Raw genomic sequence first — 11,240 nt, forward strand, 5'->3', positions numbered from 1 at the left:
ACAAATCAATTGTAAATTTCGGTGTTCCTCAAGGTTCCGTTTTAGGACCACTATTGTTTTCACTATATATTTTACCTCTTGGGGATGTCATTCGAAAACATAATGTTAAATTTCACTGCTATGCGGACGACACACAGCTGTACATTTCAATGAAACATGGTGAAGCCCCAAAATTGCCCTCGCTAGAAGCCTGTGTTTCAGACATAAAGAAGTGGATGGCTGCAAACTTTCTACTTTTAAACTCGGACAAAACAGAGATGCTTGTTCTATGTCCCAAGAAACAAAGAGATCTTCTGTTGAATCTGACAATTAATCTGGATGGTTGTACAGTCGTCTCAAATAAAACTGTGAAGGACCTCGGCGTTACTCTGGACCCTGATCTCTCTTTTGAAGAACATATCAAGACTGTTTCAAGGACAGCTTTTTTCCATCTACGTAACATTGCAAAAATCAGAAATTTTCTGTCCAAAAATGACGCAGAAAAATTAATCCATGCTTTTGTTACTTCTAGGCTGGACTACTGCAATGCTCTACTTTCCGGCTACCCGGATAAAGCACTAAATAAACTTCAGTTAGTGCTAAATACGGCTGCTAGAATCCTGACTAGAACCAAAAAATGTGATCATATTACTCCAGTGCTAGCCTCCCTACACTGGCTTCCTGTTAAGGCAAGGGCTGATTTCAAGGTTTTACTGCTAACCTACAAAGCATTACATGGGCTTGCTCCTACCTATCTTTCCGATTTGGTCCTGCCGTACATACCTACACGTACGCTACGGTCACAAGACGCAGGCCTCCTAATTGTCCCTAGAATTTCTAAGCAAACGGCTGGAGGTAGGGCTTTCTCCTATAGAGCTCCATTTTTATGGAATGGTCTGCCTACCAATGTGAGAGACGCAGACTCAGTCTCAACCTTTAAGTCTTTACTGAAGACTTATCTCTTCAGTAGGTCCTATGATTAAGTATAGTCTGGCCCAGGAGTGTGAAGGTGAACGGAAAGGCTGGAGCAACGAACCGCCCTTGCTGTCTCTGCCTTGCCGGTTCCCCTCTTTCCACTGGGATTCTCTGCCTCTAACCCTTTTACAGGGGCTGAGTCACTGGCCTACTGGTGTTCTTCCATGTCGTCCATGGGAGGGGTGCGTCACTTGAGTGGGTTGAGTCACTGACGTGGTCTTCCTGTCTGGGTTGGCGCCCCCCCCTTGGGTTGTGCCATGGCGGAGATCGTTGTGGGCTATACTCGGCCTTGTCTTAGGACGGTAAGTTGGTGGTTGGAGACATCCCTCTAGTGGTGTGGGGGCTGTGCTTTGGCAAAGTGGGTGGGGTTATATCCTGCCTGTTTGGCCCTGTCCGGGGGTATCATCGGATGGGGCCACAGTGTCTTCTGATCCCTCCTGTCTCAGCCTCCAGTATTTATGCTGCAGTAGTTTATGTGTCGGGGGGCTAGGGTCAGTCTGTTACATCTGGAGTATTTCTCTTGTCTTATCCGGTGTCCTGTGTGTATTTAAATATGCTCTCTCTAATTCTCTCTTTCTCTCTTTCTGTCTTTCTCTCGGAGGACCTGAGCCCTAGGACCATGCCTCAGGACTACCTGGTATGATGACTCCTTGCTGTCCCCAGTCCACCTGGCCGTGCTGCTGCTCCAGTTTCAACTGTTCTGCCTGCCGCTATGGAACCCTGACCTGTTCACCGGACGTGCTTGTTGCACCCTCGACAACTACTATGATTATTATTATTTGACCATGCTGGTCATTTATGAACATTTTAACATTTTAACATCTTGACCATGTTCTGTTATAATATCCACCCTGCACAGCCAGAAGAGGACTGGCCACCCCTCATAGCCTGGTTCCTATCTAGGTTTCTTCCTAGGTTTTTGGCCTTTCTAGGGAGTTTTTCCTAGGGAGTTTTTCCTAGCCACCGTGCTTCTTTCACATGCTTTGCTTGCTGTTTGGGGTTTTAGGCTGGGTTTCTGTACAGCACTTTGAGAATATCAGCTGATGTACGAAGGGCCATATAAAAATAAATTTGATTTGATTTGATAAGACCCCTTACAGCCTGACTGAGCATGATAAGACCCCTTACAGCCTGACTGAGCATGATAAGACCCCTTACAGCCTGACTGAGCATGATAAGACCCCTTACAGCCTGACTGAGCATGATAAGACCCCTTACAGCCTGACTGAGCATGATAAGACCCCTTACAGCCTGACTGAGCATGATAAGACCCCTTACAGCCTGACTGAGCATGATAAGACCCCTTACAGCCTGACTGAGCATGATAAGACCCCTTACAGCCTGACTGAGCATGATAAGACCCCTTACAGCCTGACTGAGCATGATAAGACCCCTTACAGCCTGACTGAGCATGATAAGACCCCTTACAGCCTGACTGAGCATGATAAGACCCCCTACAGCCTGACTGAGCATGATAAGACCCCCTACAGCCTGACTGAGCATGATAAGACCCCTTACAGCCTGACTGAGCATGATAAGACCCCTTACAGCCTGACTGAGCATGATAAGACCCCTTACAGCCTGACTGAGCATGATAAGACCCCCTACAGCCTGACTGAGCATGATAAGACCCCTTACAGCCTGACTGAGCATGATAAGACCCCTTACAGCCTGACTGAGCATGATAAGACCCCTTACAGCCTGACTGAGCATGATAAGACCCCTTACAGCCTGACTGAGCATGATAAGAGATAGCAGCAGCAGCCCCCCCTGTCCCCCCCACTACTTTTCACATGCAGGTTCTGATTATGTGCATTTCTCAATTGGAACTGAAACTTCTCCAAACTGTACGGATGCTGAGAGTAGAAGGGGGAGTGAAAGATCACTTCTCACTCTCTCTGTACTTAAATCTCCACACAATTTCTCTCCCCGATGTCTGTCACTAACTCCTTCCCTCAGGCCACAGTTTTCTTCATGACTTAAAAAACACTCCATACACCTCGTAGAGCAGAGCGCACGGTACTGTAGTCTATTTCTGTAGTCTATTTCTGTAGTCTATTCCCAGCCTGCTCTGTAAGGGGCGATAGCACCTGAACCGGGAGTCACATAATGAAGTCTTTTGGGTCTCTTGTAAACTTCATCTCCCTTATTCCCCAGAGGGATCGACTAACCAACCCCACAGAGACTTTGATTATGTAGCTTGTGTTTGTGTGACTTTTACTGAATGTGCCATATCACGTGTGTGTGTGGATGCGTGTGTGTGTGTGTGTGGATGCGTGTGTGTGCGGATGCGTGTGTGTGTGTGTGTGTGTGTGTGTGTGTGTGCGTGTGTAATGTTTTGAAAAGCTGTGGAAGTTTTCATCTTGGCATGCTCCATGAATATTTATATGAGGTGTTTTTTTCCCTGATGTGAAATAGACAGGGCCAGAAGGCCTGATTTCTGGCTCTTTGCTCTCCTGTCTTTCTCTCTCTCTCTCTCCTCCGCTCTCTCTTAGTAATTGTTCTCGCAGGTAGAGGCTTGTGGGTGCTGGGAGGCCTGGGCTGGGCTAGCCTAGCCGTGTAGCTGCGTGGTGCTGCGCTGGGGGAAGAGTCTCCCAGGAATGCCCCATGGGGCACAGCTGAAGAATGAGCTTTTGTTGCTCCTGTCTTTCCTCCTGGGATGTTTTGGCTGCTGAGAGCTGAGGAGATGACAGGGATCGGTGTTTCCTGGACAACTTTGATGGTTGGGAGGGGAATTAGGTTGGGTGGTTTTGGTTAGTGGTTATCATTAAAAGTCTTGGTTAGGGTCAGTAAATATGACTGTGCGCCCTGTTCTTACATGTCCCCATCTAGTCACACACCTTTTAATTGTCCTGAGACAGATGAACTCATTAAGTGGTCTCTGCTTTTATTGTGATATCTGTGGGCTGAGCTGGTTGTGATTAGTTTGAACTTGGTGAACTCCGCATATGAAATGTGGAGAGAATAGTTTGGATTGGATTATCAAATCAAATCAAATGTATTTATATAGCCCTTCTTACATCAGCTGATACCTCAAAGTGCTGTACAGAAACCCAGCCTAAAACCCCAAACAGCAAGCAATGCAGGTGTAGAAGCACGGTGGCTAGGAAAAACTCCCTAGAAAGGCCAACACCTAGGAAGAAACCTAGAGAGGAACCAGGCTATGAGGGGTGGCCAGTCCTCTTCTGGCTGTGCCGGGTGGAGATTATAACAGAACATGGCCAAGATGTTCAAATGTTCATAAATGACCAGCATGGTCAAATAATAATAATCACAGTTGTCGAGGGTGCAACAAGTCAGCACCTCAAGAGTAAATGTCAGTTGGCTTTTCATAGCCGATCATTGAGAGTATCTCTACCGCTCCTGCTGTCTCTAGAGAGTTAAAAACAGCAGGTCTGGGTCAGGTAGCACGTCCGGTGAACAGGTCAGGGTTCCATAGTCGCAGGCAGAACAGTTGAAACTGGAGCAGCAGCACGGCCAGGTGGACTGGGGACAGCAAGGAGCCATCATGTCAGGTAGTCCTAAGGCATGGTCCTTAGGATTAGGCTGCATTGATATGTTCAAGTGGATCCCATTCATCCCCACAGTGGGCAGATAGGTGTAGGACTGGCGACTGCCTGGTCTGTTGTGATGCTAGGCTGCCATCTGCTGGCATGAAAAGAGAACATTTCAAATGATAGCTGTTGGTTATGTCTTAATAGTGTGGAGTGGCTTCCTCACCTCGTTTTCTTGCCTTCACATTCACTGATGTGAAAAACTGGTGAGAGCAAATTCACAGGAAGTTTCTTATCCACCATATTGCCTTCACCTGGCCTAATGTTTTTGGCTCAGTGCAGATTATGAAGAGAAGACTGATAGTGGAATCCACCACATGATTGAGATGCACCCAGTAACTGCCAGGGTGAGGAATGAGATGGACAGTGAAACTGACTTTTGGATGAATGATTGACACCAATCCTTTCCTCCATACAGAAAACCCCAAGCAATGTGTCACCTGTGCAAAGGAGTACTACCAGTAAGTTCATTCTTGTTGAATCATCTTTCAGACAGTTCCACTGCAGCCTGTAGAGATATTGTGCTGTGGCTCACCTCTCTGTCTTTGTGGAGGTTGGGGCCTGATTGCCACACGAGCTGCCCAGACAGGACCTACAGTGTTATTGATACCATGACATGTGCCAAGTGTGAAGACAGCCACTGTGCCAACTGTGATCAGTCCCAGTGCTACTGGTGTGAGGAGGGCTTCTACGTCTCAGGTAGGACCTTTCATTCAGTTGATATTTCAACTCTGGGTTGTGCCACTGGGTCAGTTAGTAAAACACACACTTTATGTGGTTGATTATTAAACGAGTGTGTGTGTCTCCAGATGGAGAGTGTGTGGAGCAGTGTAAGGAGGGGTTCTTTGTCGACGAGGAGAGTCAGGAATGCGAACTGTGTCATCGTCTGTGTCGGACGTGCGGCGGGCCCAACTATGACGACTGTGACTCATGTGAGGATGACTTCACTCACATGAACGGAGAGTGTGTGGACAACCACTCCGCTTCCTGCCCTGACAAACATTTCCTCAACAGTAAGACCTCATCTGACCTTCATACTTACTTAACTAACATTTCATATAAGTTCAGGGGTCTGCAACTGGTGGGCCCATGGGCCAAATCTGGCCCCTGCCAAGGTTGTCCAGTGCAATATAGTCTCACTATTTGAATAAATATTTGCTCAGGTCAGGGGGAATGTGAGCAGTGCCACTCCAGCTGTAAGACATGCACAGGCTCTGGGAGGGAACAGTGTAACACCTGTGACACAGGTAAGAGTTGAATGCATGGTATTTAGTATCTGAGTGCTGTGTTCTCCTCTATCCTCGGCAGGGGGTAGTTGCCAGAGTTTGCTTGTGTCATTTATCTGCTTTCACCTGTTTTAGTCATTCTTAAGTCATCTTTACTGTAGTTTGATGGTGTGCTTCCATTGTGAAGGTGAAGTGTGACACTTTCCATTTAGAAAATACCAGACTTTATTGAAGAATAATCAAAACGTGGCATACGGTGACAGCTGCATGCTTGTCTGGCTCTGTAGAGCGCTTTCTGACGGCCCGCCAGGTGTGTGTGGCAAAGTGCCCGTCTGGTACTTTCGGCAATGCCACGTCGGGCCACTGTGACGACTGTCTGCCAGGCTGTGTTCTGTGCCAGGATGCCCATCGGTGCCAGAGGTGCCGGACTGGACACACACACCTCTACCTGCAGGGCGACCAGTGTGTTCCCGAGTGCCAGAGGTCAGATCTACTCATCAATCTTTCCCCATTTTTCCATCCCTTCCTCCTGACACTGATCTGTGACTTTCACATATGCATATACACACACAGTACACTCTTACACACACTCTCCAACTAGAATGCTGTAGGTGTCTTTTCTGTTGTTGTATCATGTCATTAGAATAGTTTTCTCCCCACTTGCAGTCAAGTTCCGTTCCGTAAAACTCCATTCACCTCTCCCCTCCTGTCCTCTGTGCAGGGGTTACCCTAAGGGGGGCGAGTGCCAGCCCTGTGCCCCAGAGTGTGCCTCCTGCTTGGGGAACGCCACCCACTGCCTGAGCTGTGAGACCCAGTACTTGCTCCTGGAGCACTCTTGCAGAGGGCACTGTCCCGACGGGCACTACCCCAATGAGCGAGAGTGTCTACGCTGCCCACCCGACTGCATAGAGTGTAGCCAGGACGGCCTGTGTAAGGGTAAGGCCGCTGCACGGGGAGCAGAGGTGGAGGGGTCAGGGTAAAAGGGGGTGGCGGGGACGTCAGCCACAGTACGAAAAGATCCACTTTCTTTCTAATCTCCTCTATTCAGTCATTAAAAATAATGACACTCAATATGGCAGCCATATTAAGTGAACCGATAGGAGTCATTTTATATCTGTATTTAGCGTTCTCTTTCCCCCTGTGTCTCTGCACCAGAGTGTGAGGAATACTACTTCCTACATAAGGACCAGTGTGTAGATGACTGCCCAGAGGGCTTCTTCCCCAGCGAGGAGCAGAAGGAGTGTGTGCGTTGTCACACCGACTGCGCATCGTGTGACGGGCCTGACTCAGACGACTGTCATATGTGCAGGCACCCCGCGGCCGTGCGCTACAACGGGGAGTGCCTGTCCCAGTGTCCCTCAGACACTTACCACAACGTAGCCACCTCCGAGTGCCAGGGTACTGGGGTTATACACACAACTAATTTTACCATCATTGGATGGTCTCATAACCTACCATAGGAGGCATTTATTTTGTGAAGCTATAGTGCTGTGTCTAACGGATAGGCTGTGTCTAACAGATGTGACGTCTGTCTCTCAGACTGCGACAGGTCGTGTCACACCTGCTCAGGTCCCGAGCCCTCGTCCTGCCTCAGCTGTGGGCCCAACATGCGAAAGGACACCAGTGGTCACTGTGTTTTCTACAGTCAGTGCTCCCTGCGCTCCTACAAAGATGAGGAGGGCGACTGCCAGACCTGCCACTCCCTCTGCCACCGCTGCTCAGGGCCCACCAAGGAGCACTGTCTCAGCTGCAACCCACAGACCTTCCTGCTCAGTGAGTCACCCGTCAGCACTGAGTTACAATGAATGAAAACGTGCGTTTCTTATTGGACCAAGTCCAAGTAGTCTCTCCCTGTTTCTGTCTGTTTTCTTATGGTTTGGTTCGTAATGAACATGACCAGTTGTTCTGTGGTTAGATGATATGATGTGTGTTCTTCCTCTAACCGTGTTGGTTTTTCTGTGCTCGTCAGACAACACCTGTGTGAATGAGTGTCCGGTGGGTTTCTATGGTGATGGGGACGAGCGTGTGTGCGAGCGATGTCACTTCAGCTGTGTGTCGTGTGTGGGACGCCACAGTGTCCAGTGTGCAGCGTGTAAACCCAGCCTGTTCAAACAGGGACGCAGCTGTGTCGAGACCTGTGGTGACAGGTAGGAGACGCACACACATCAGTGAAGTCTGAAGAGCCAATCATCACTTATAAGTTACAGACAAGTTTAATCCAGGGTGCCAGTCCGTTTCTGCTTTTTTGTGGGAAAAGGAGTTGGCAGATGAGCAGAAACAGGCATCTTCACCGTTTGTGATGAACCGTTACAAGTTCTTTACTTCTCTCCCTTTCTGTAAGTCACTTCGGTAATACCATCACCTGGACGTGCGACCGGTGTGACCCGTTGTGTAGCAAGTGCAGGGGTAGGGGCAGTGGGGACTGCCTGAACTGCCGTGATGGGTACCTCTACCTGAAGCAGTCGGGCCAATGCCTCCAGACGTGCCCCACAAACTACTTCCCTGACACCAGAGCCAAAATCTGCCGCAAGTGCCACCCCACCTGCAAGACCTGCGAAGGTAAAGGCCAAATGGAACTCGCGCTCAACCTGCAATAGGGGAGAGACAACCTAGAGACACAAGTAGCAAAGATCAACTCACTCTACCTGCATCACCTGAATAGCAATGTCAACTGCTACACTGGTTTGCATGGATATCACTGAAATCTAGTAAAAGCTCAGACTTGAAAGTTACTAGGATGTAGTGATGGTAATATGAGCCGAGCACCATTGACTTTGTTGAGTAGGAAGGTCATTTGATCGTCCACAAAAGCATGTTGAATTTGTGGCACAGAATTCCTGTTTTTCACTAAATGTAGCATTACAAACGGTGTGCCATATTGAATGCTGCACTACTGACTTCTTAGTGAGTATGAGAATGTTGACTTCCTCCCTCTGTTCTCTGTTTGCAGATGAGGGAGCCCTGTTCTGTAAGTCGTGCTTCGAGGGCTTCAGGTTTTTTGGAGGGATATGTGACTCTCCCTGTCTCGTAGGACTTTACGCTGCTTCAGCTATTTGGGTAACTCCCTCTATGGCCTCCTTCTCCAGTTCTGGTGCTAAAAATCAGGAATTATCCCAATAACTGGGAATACTCAACATCCCAGTCTGATCATCTGTGCATGTATGTGTGTTCCCAGGGCTCGGATCCACAGTGTGAGAAGTGTGACCCGTCCTGTCTGGACTGTAAGGGTCCTGGTCAGTGGAACTGCACTGTGTGCCCAGCCAGCCAGCTCCTGGCTGACGACGGCCGCTGTCTGTCCTGTTGCGGCAACGAGACCAGACACGACGGCAGCCCCCTCCCCCGGGAGTGTTGTGACTGCCAGGCATCACAAAGTAAGCGAAGCCCCCCCCCCCCCCTCCGCACGTTCCCATGGTTTATTTGACCATGGGAACGCAAGCTACTGGTTAAATACCACCATGCAGGTTTGATTGAATTGGACTCTAGGTCTGAGCCATGCTGTATTGTGTGGTTGTATATTGCATACAAATGTGCTCTTGGCAACAAAATGTATATTGCAAGTTACAACATAAATATCAAAGCACTATACTTTCTGTGGTGACTATTCACTGACCCCTAACCTTGACCCTTTACCTCCCACTGTATCGTCCCCAGTGGAGTGCGTCTTTGGGGTGAACTTTGTGTTCCTGGGCATCGAGGAGCTGCCAGAGGGACATCTCAAGGTCTTCATCCTGGCTATCGTGCTCCTGGTGTCAGCCCTGGGTGCCGCTGTCTTCCTGTTCCTCCACTTGCGCTCCAAAGCGGGCGCCGGTTTACCCCAGATGAAGGCCAATGGCTACAAGAAGCTGGATGCCAATGGGGGCTGGGCTGGGTCAGACTTAGACCCCACTACCTCCTTTGGCAACTACAGTGACCGCATCATTGAGGATGACGAGGAGGAAGAGGATGATGAAGATATTGTGTATATGGGTCAGGATGGTACAGTGTATCGGAAGTTTAAGTATGGACTCCTGGAGGAAGACGAGGACATTGAGATGGATTATGACGACGAGAGCTATTCCTTCAGATGAAGAGGAATGTAAACACAACCAGATACCCTCAGGCTGGCCCACTACTTTTATACAATATTTATTACCTTCTGTAGTAGTGATGTATCCCAAGATGTTTACACACAAACACCTCTAAAATGTTTACTGACCTCAATAGTGAAGATCTAAATATTTGGCACAGTAGTATGACTTAATATGAGGGTCTTTGAGGGAATTTCTTAAGTAATGCATTGTGATTTTTGTCAGTCCTTAAATTTGCGTCTATGAATCACAGAATTTCCAACATTTATTTTAGACATGCAGGTTGGTTTGACATTTTAGTGTTTTTATTTGGACTTCTAAGGGTTAGTTTGTTGTTTTAGTTCACATTTGAAGTCCAAGCACTTTGTTATCAATATTGTGAGACAAATGAGACAGAGGCTGATCGCATCACTGAGAGATTCATCCAGTTTCACCCATGCACTGCTAAAAGGACAGTAAGATAGATGTGAACATATTTTTATGTAACTTATTTTGATTATAGAATTGGAGCTCATAAAAATACTTCATCTCCCTGAGTTTTTGCATCCCATGCATGTGAAAGAGTAGTGTTGATTTATAATAATCAGAAAGATAATTGTCTCTTTGTTGAGGTGAATCAATGTTTACTTGAATAAAGTTGGAGTTACTGTGAGAATGTTTTCTGGAATTCTGCTGAGTCATTGTCATAAATGATTAACACACACAAAATGTACTGAGGCATTTCAGTTGGGTCACTTCAACATAACATGGGCTGTGGCTGAAAACTTTACTAGCTGTTTAAACCTTGCTTCCTCCTTACTTGTTTCCTCAATTCTTCCCATAGGGCCCAATTCCCGCTTTACTGTAGGAAATTACGCCTTTCTTAGGCACACCTTTCCTACAGACTTCTCAGTAGTTGGTATTCAGACTTACCTTAGAGGTAGGTATAACAGGCTTGGTTGCGTGTTGTATAAATGTCATTCAACCACTGAAAACCCTCCCACTTGCTGGCCAACGTGTTTTCCTGTGAAGTTATTCAATAGGGTTTTCAATACATTTATCTTAAACCATCCCTGTTAAATACAGTGTAACTTAAATTAGAATTTTGTCCACAGACTAGAATCAATCAAGAAAGGGTTCAGTAAGAGAACGGGTTCAATAAAAGAAACACATTTTAACACCAACTGGTAGATAAAAAAATTATCTGATTTTGTAGATTATTTTGGCAAATTTTAGGGTTAGGAAACTACGTATGAATCATGAAAAAACTAGTTTGGAGTCTTTCCACATGAAATATATTGATGAATTCTGAAAATTGCCACATTCAGTTCTTTAACCCATCGTAATGTTGGAAGATTAGTGTACATAGAATTATAATAGGGAGAATAGTGTACATTAGTACATTACCTGCACTAACTAGTGTACATTACCTGCACTAACTATGGAACTGGGTGATGACA

The 11,240-nt window shown here is 47.1% G+C and overlaps 1 protein-coding gene across 3 annotated transcripts in view; it reads left to right on the top strand.

Annotated features, from left to right (window-relative positions):
* Positions 1-10,456, top strand: part of pcsk5b (proprotein convertase subtilisin/kexin type 5b) — a 67,224-nt gene extending 56,768 nt beyond the window's left edge. For all 3 annotated transcript variants that reach the window (XM_045706948.2, XM_014172187.3, XM_045706949.2), the window contains 13 exons: positions 4,927-4,969; positions 5,062-5,207; positions 5,318-5,521; positions 5,672-5,755; positions 6,022-6,217; positions 6,456-6,670; positions 6,890-7,132; positions 7,274-7,507; positions 7,704-7,881; positions 8,076-8,293; positions 8,685-8,791; positions 8,910-9,105; positions 9,386-10,456. In XM_045706948.2, coding sequence (XP_045562904.1) covers positions 4,927-4,969; positions 5,062-5,207; positions 5,318-5,521; positions 5,672-5,755; positions 6,022-6,217; positions 6,456-6,670; positions 6,890-7,132; positions 7,274-7,507; positions 7,704-7,881; positions 8,076-8,293; positions 8,685-8,791; positions 8,910-9,105; positions 9,386-9,801 — 2,480 coding nt within the window. In that variant the 3' untranslated portion in view covers positions 9,802-10,456. The remainder of the gene's footprint in view (positions 1-4,926; positions 4,970-5,061; positions 5,208-5,317; positions 5,522-5,671; positions 5,756-6,021; positions 6,218-6,455; positions 6,671-6,889; positions 7,133-7,273; positions 7,508-7,703; positions 7,882-8,075; positions 8,294-8,684; positions 8,792-8,909; positions 9,106-9,385) is intronic.
* Positions 10,457-11,240: the final 784 nt, after the last annotated feature.

Source organism: Salmo salar, chromosome 24 (assembly GCF_965601325.2).
Source record: "Salmo salar chromosome 24, fSalSal1, whole genome shotgun sequence".
In the NCBI taxonomy this organism is placed as follows: Eukaryota; Metazoa; Chordata; class Actinopteri; order Salmoniformes; family Salmonidae; genus Salmo; species Salmo salar.